At 36.0% G+C, this 6,016-nt stretch overlaps 1 protein-coding gene across 1 annotated transcript; it reads left to right on the top strand.

Annotated features, from left to right (window-relative positions):
• Positions 1-416: 416 nt before the first annotated feature.
• On the top strand, positions 417-3,851 carry LOC104273474 (myosin-binding protein C, cardiac-type-like; the record flags this gene model as incomplete). The annotated part of the gene is made up of 4 exons (XM_009868815.1): positions 417-592; positions 1,155-1,291; positions 2,873-3,059; positions 3,823-3,851. Coding segments are annotated over 4 exons (511 nt in total), but the record flags the coding sequence as incomplete, so codon positions are not given.
• Between the last annotated feature and the right edge of the window lie 2,165 nt (positions 3,852-6,016).

Raw genomic sequence — 6,016 nt, 5'->3', positions numbered from 1 at the left:
TGATTCTGTATAGGAGACCAAAGCAGGTGGATAGTTGGTAAAAACATTAAAGACCCAAAGGTGAAAAAAGAAAACAAAAAGTAAAGGCTGCAGGAGAGGAACATGAATCCCTCCTCATGTTTAGATAGAAGATCCTGAGTTCAAGTTTGTGCTTATTAGCTCTTATCCTGTTGCTGGGCACCACTGAAAAAAGACTGGCCTGATCCTCCTGATACCCACCCCTTCAGTGTTTATAAGTGTTGATAAGATCCCCCCTCAGTCTTCTCCAGACTAAAAAGTCCTAATTCCCTCAGCAGGTCTCCATAAGAGAGATGTTCTAGTGCCCTGGTGATCTTTGTAGCCCTTTGCTGTACCCTCTCCAGCAGTTCCCTGTCCTTGTTGTCCTATCTGATCTCTCATAAGATCTTTCTAAACAGCAGAGTCTCATTACAGGAATGGTACACCGTTTTCGATCACTACCGTCGCACAAACTGCGTAGTGTCAGACCTCATTATGGGAAATGAGTACTTTTTTCGAATCTTTAGTGAAAATCTGTGTGGATTGAGTGAAACTGCTGCAACCACAAAAAATCCTGCCTATATCCAAAAAACAGGTAATATTCTTCAAAACCATGCTCACAAAAGCTGTTAAGTACGAAGTAATCCATTGGTAAATGGAAATTACAGTATTACTAGATGCACCGCTAGAGATATTTTCATTGCTTAGTAACTAGCACTCAAAGTATTTTAGCATCGTGAGTCCTTACCTGTGCAGATCTCCTGGACTAACTTGAGCATCTGTTCAAAAATATTTAACCACACTGTCTTTCTAAACTACATTACTTTAAGAAAATAATACAACTGGGAGGTTATATTTACATTCTGGGGTTAAAAATCCACTATGTCTGTGATGAAGGCTTCCCCTGCAGACATATGGTTTTCATATTTTTAACAGAAGCTGACAATCCACGATTGCCAGGACCTTTTATTCTAAATAAAGCATTAAACAAGAGGTAAATTTTAGAGTGAAGTGAATTTAAAGATTTGTTACATCCTAAATGCCATAGCTTTGAAGCTTCTCTAAATCATACAGGCAAGTTAAACGGCAAATAGATTGTACACAAGTCAACAGAATTGAAAACACAGTTCTTACTATTTTGTCTCTTTGAATTGCAGGCACCACTTACAAGCCGCCTAGTTACAAAGAACATGACTTCTCCGAACCTCCTAAATTCACTCACCCTCTAGTAAACCGTTCTGTGATTGCAGGATACAACACCACCCTCAGCTGTGCCGTAAGAGGAATCCCCAAGGTAGAGATTACATCAACTGCCACTGATACTGGTGCAACAAGCCAAAACGCTGCCTTAGAATTCATGCCAGTTCAATGTGGCTGGAGTGAAGAGCAGCTATATTAGGGAAAAGTTTAAAAGTCACTCAGTTGTCTTCCACCTCACTCATAACTGGTGCTTAACTAGAACGCATGGAGCAAGCACTGGTGTGGTTGTGCACAGAGCCAGTGGGGCAACATGGTAAAGAAGACAGAGGAAAGGAGAGTCATGGCTCGTGGTAATGCCACGCCTTTGAGAAGGGACTGCGCGTCCATAAAACTTACTCACTAAAGAAGGCAAATAACAACAAAAGCATCTTCTCACAACATTTTTGTTCTCTTCAGTCTTTTAAGAGAATAGCAGCTAATGTAATATACTTCCACATAATATGCATCAATACATCCACATAACTTTGAAAGTCTGAACTATTTTGCAAAATGAAAGATAAGACCTGCTGTCACACATGAAGTTTTGGGGCTTTTTTCCTTTTTTTTTTTGTAATATCATAGGAATATTTCCTCAGTCTAAATATGTTTGTTGAGGTCTCTTCAAAGTCAGGAACAAGCAGTAAAAACTGTATCAACTAGGAACTAAATCTAGGTTTCTTAAAAAAGGGAAATAGGCTTTTTGTCTGCAGTAAACAGATTTATCATATTATGACATAATCTTGTCATAAATCTAAATTAGTACAAATTGCAAAAAGCAAAAAAACAGAATGCAAAAAACCAAAAAGCAAAAAACAAAAGCGGCTCCATAGATTTTTGAATGTGCAGTGTATTAGGTTTGGTGTTTGGGGTTTTTTTTTTTGTTTTTTTTTTTAATGGGTGAAGAAACAGAACATGTTAATTCTGGAAGTAAAGCAAATGAATGCAGAGCTTGGACTTCTAATCTTTAGAGCCTATTTCTTCACTATGTGTTCTAACAAGCTTGAAATAAACAAACATAGTTTATTTCATATCAGATTTTTCATTTTCAAAGTTACATTTCTAAAAATTAAAGACATTTTCAGGTACCAGAAACAAAACACACTATATGGAACTGGTACAGAGCCAACCACTTTATTGCTCAGCTGAAGCCAACAGGAACTTTGGTTTGAAATTCTGAAGTTGCTAAAGATACGTTAAATAGATTGGAAAATCCTTTCCCAGCCAAAACATTGAGCATCTCAAGTTGGCCACCTAACATCCACAGACCTTTATGACACTTCTGCTCTAATAATCCGCACAGTTTAATTCTCCTTCCATAAGATATTTGTAGTATTCACATATATTCTAATAAGCACAATTAAGTAATTCCTGAAGGAAAAAATTTGTAGCTGGTTTGTAGGGTTTTTTTAAATTTCAGTGAAATAGGGTAAACACCTACTTTTTTTTGAGAGCTAAAAAAACCAACATCTGAATTATTAGTTTCCTGAGTTAGTAATGAACGAGGTAACCTCCTTGAAAAATTATTAACTCTGCTGTGCTCTCATAATGCATAACCCTTGGTGGCTAAATTAAAACTGTAAGATCGGCCCTAAATCTTCCATCTTCTATTCTAAAATTTTTCTTTTGTGTTCTTCAGCCAAAGATATTCTGGTACAAAAACAAAATGGATCTCTCCGGGGATGCCAAATACCGCATGTTCAGCAAACAGGGAGTGTTGACCCTTGAGATCCGGAAACCTACTCCCTTTGACGGTGGCTGTTACACCTGTAAAGCTGTTAATGAGTGTGGTGAAGCTGAAATAGAGTGCAGACTGGACGTCAGAGGTAATCAGATTAATCTTATGGATAATGATAATACTGCAAGGAAGAAAAAGTAGCAGATAGCTTTAAAAAAATTTAAAAATAAATCATAGTTCCCCTTTATCTAACTTGACTTCTTTGGTGGTATGTAAGGAGTTTGTTAATTACACACACCAGCAAGATCGTGTTCCTCATTCTCAAGTGTTTTGATAGAATTAGGTTACTTACGAGGTAATACAGGTCTGAAGGTGGACAACTATTTTCCTTCTGATTGAATATTTCTAAAGGTAACACATAGCACAGGAATGATCTATCTGCAAACACTGCATTATGATGATAAAATTATCTTTTGTGCTAAACTCTGTAATTAAAAGTTTTAAATTAAGTAATTAGCTGTAATTAAGTAATTAAGGTAGCACTTCAGGTAATTAGCTGATAAAGATAGTGCATGCTACATGACAAGCATTTTTCAAACACTAATAATTTGTTTGTTTAAAGGGTCTGGAAGGAAAAAAGTCACGTATTTATAACACAGTCAGAAATATTGATTAAATATTTTGGTGAATGTGCTAGAAATGTATCTCTTTGACAATACAAACAGATATGGCTCAAAACTAAATAGTATCATCTTCTGAATGCTTACTTGAGGAACATTAAATCTCCTTGGAATCATCAGGTTAAGGCAACTACTATAAAGCTTCCATATTTCAGCTTCAGCACCAAGTCTCAGTTTAAAATTCTTATCCTGCCGTGTCTGATATAATTTTTTTTTTTTAATGTTCTCCAGCACCTCAGTAAAACCCCGAGCCTCAATTCACCTGCAAGTCAAGGTATGAATCACAAGAACTCCAGCTGGATAAAGGAGCAATGGCTTTTTGGTTCGATATAAGATTAAACAGTCAGTAGATACTCATGTTAGAGACTTCATGGAATTTTTATAATGTTGGCAGGGAGCCCAGATGATATTCCAAGGTCCCTTCCAATCCCTAACATTCAATGAATCTATGATTCTATGTGTGCTTATTTTGATTCAAGATCACAGGTAACTCAGTTTATATTAAAGTCAGGATTTCGTGGGTCTCGACCTTTAATCTGTAATAATAACAGAATACTTTGTTGACTTTTTCTTGACTCGCTACAAGCACTCCCTCTAGGAGACTGGGTTTTTTATTAATATAGAGCTAACTAGTATCAATAATTTGTGTGCATTACTTTATCAAAACAAGCAGAGTTAAAATTGCAATGCATCTAGAAGTGTGATGTATATTTTAGATTTTAAAAAAGAAATACCTATAATAAACCATCAGGTAACGTATTTGATAAGAAATTCTTCTCCCCATTCTCTGTCTCAGCACAGAATGGAACTTGGAAAGAAGAAAACTGAAGAAAATAATGATGGATATTTGCAGTTATATTTAGGATTACTGCTCATCTTAAAAGCTATTTAGTATCTGTGTACTAGAAGTTGGCAGCATCCTGTAGTGTCTTGCTAACTCAAGATATATTTTCAGACAATATTTCATGGTTTTATGCATCTGTTTTAGTTACATCATGCCTGTCTCCAAGTGAAGAAATTCAAGGAGGTCAAGATAAAACTTCCCCCCATTACATACATAATACATGACTGAAAAAAAAAACAAACAAGTTACATACAGCCCATTCCTAATGTCTGAAACAAACAGACAGTTGCAAGAAAAAGTCTATGAACCTTTTGGAATTTCATTGACTTCTGCGGTAATTTGTCATAAAATGTGATCTAAGCACGGCTTTCATTCCTACTGCTGTTACTGGCAGTACCTGAAATACCCACTTCTCTGATCTTGAGCAGATCTCTGCAGAACCACATCTGAAACACACCATTTGGGAATCTCTGGCTAAAGCTACTCTTCTACTTCATATAAAAAATAGTTTCTTTGATAATTACTCATTACTAGTGTTCTAATTTTTGCAGAGACACTAGTATAGAATTCCAGTATAGACATCATCCTGATCTACAGAGATAACTTTGTACATCAGATGAAACAGTGAAAGATGTAGAGAGGGAGATTATTTGTAGAGAGAGAGATATATTGTTTTGAAGTCTTTAATCTAATGAGAGTCAAAGAAATGCCTCTTAAAAAAAAAATCTAGCCAAGATGCTACTTCTGCAAGTACTTCATGCAGGGTAGTGCAAAAAAATCTAAATCTATAGGGCCTTCTCAGGTAAAGTTGTGCTTCTATATGAAAAACACGAATTAGTTTTAACTTCTGAAACTTTAAATGACAAGGAGTGAACCTGAGTAGCTACCAAAAAAAGCAGCACACTTGTTAGGTTTCTAAAAGTTACTCTTAATAACCATGGATTCTGAGAAATAAAAAAAAAAATCAAAACAAAAAGTTGTGATGAAGGCAATAAACGTACTGTCATCAAATCTTACTGAAGGCTTTTCAAAGTCTATAAAAGGTATGCAAGTATTTTTACAGATAGTTTTGTCTAATTAGATGACAAAACAGCACTCCTGGCTTCTCACCTACTAGTGTGAACAGTGTTTGGGGTGAGGGTTTTGGGGGTTCTGTAGTAGTTGTTAGCTGTTTCTGGCTTTTTCATGATCACAGTAGAAGAGAAGGTGGAAAGATGAAAGTAACCCAGGAAGCACTGCCTGTGGGAAGAACCAACACAAAGGAACTGAAACAATAACTACTCCTCTGCCTCCAATATGCCAGCTGAGATGGGAAAGTGTATGTGACACACAGCGGTAGTTGTACTAAACATGCAAATACATCTTCATCATGAAAACACTGAGAAAATATGTGCATTTTGATTATTTTATTAAGGTATCTGAACAAAGAAAGGTACTCCTCTAAAACGAAAGTCAGCTTAACATTTATCTGTTGCATATTCAACAATAAATAAAAACCAGTGGAAAATAAACAAGTTTACATTGTTTTCCACTTCCATTTTTCTGAGCCATGTCAGAGACATTCGACGTTTTAAAAGAAGC

The sequence above is a fragment of the Apaloderma vittatum genome, unplaced genomic scaffold, assembly GCF_000703405.1.
Source record: "Apaloderma vittatum isolate BGI_N311 unplaced genomic scaffold, ASM70340v1 scaffold18184, whole genome shotgun sequence".
Lineage (NCBI taxonomy): Eukaryota > Metazoa > Chordata > Aves > Trogoniformes > Trogonidae > Apaloderma > Apaloderma vittatum.
This window is presented reverse-complemented; position numbering and strand designations above follow the sequence as displayed.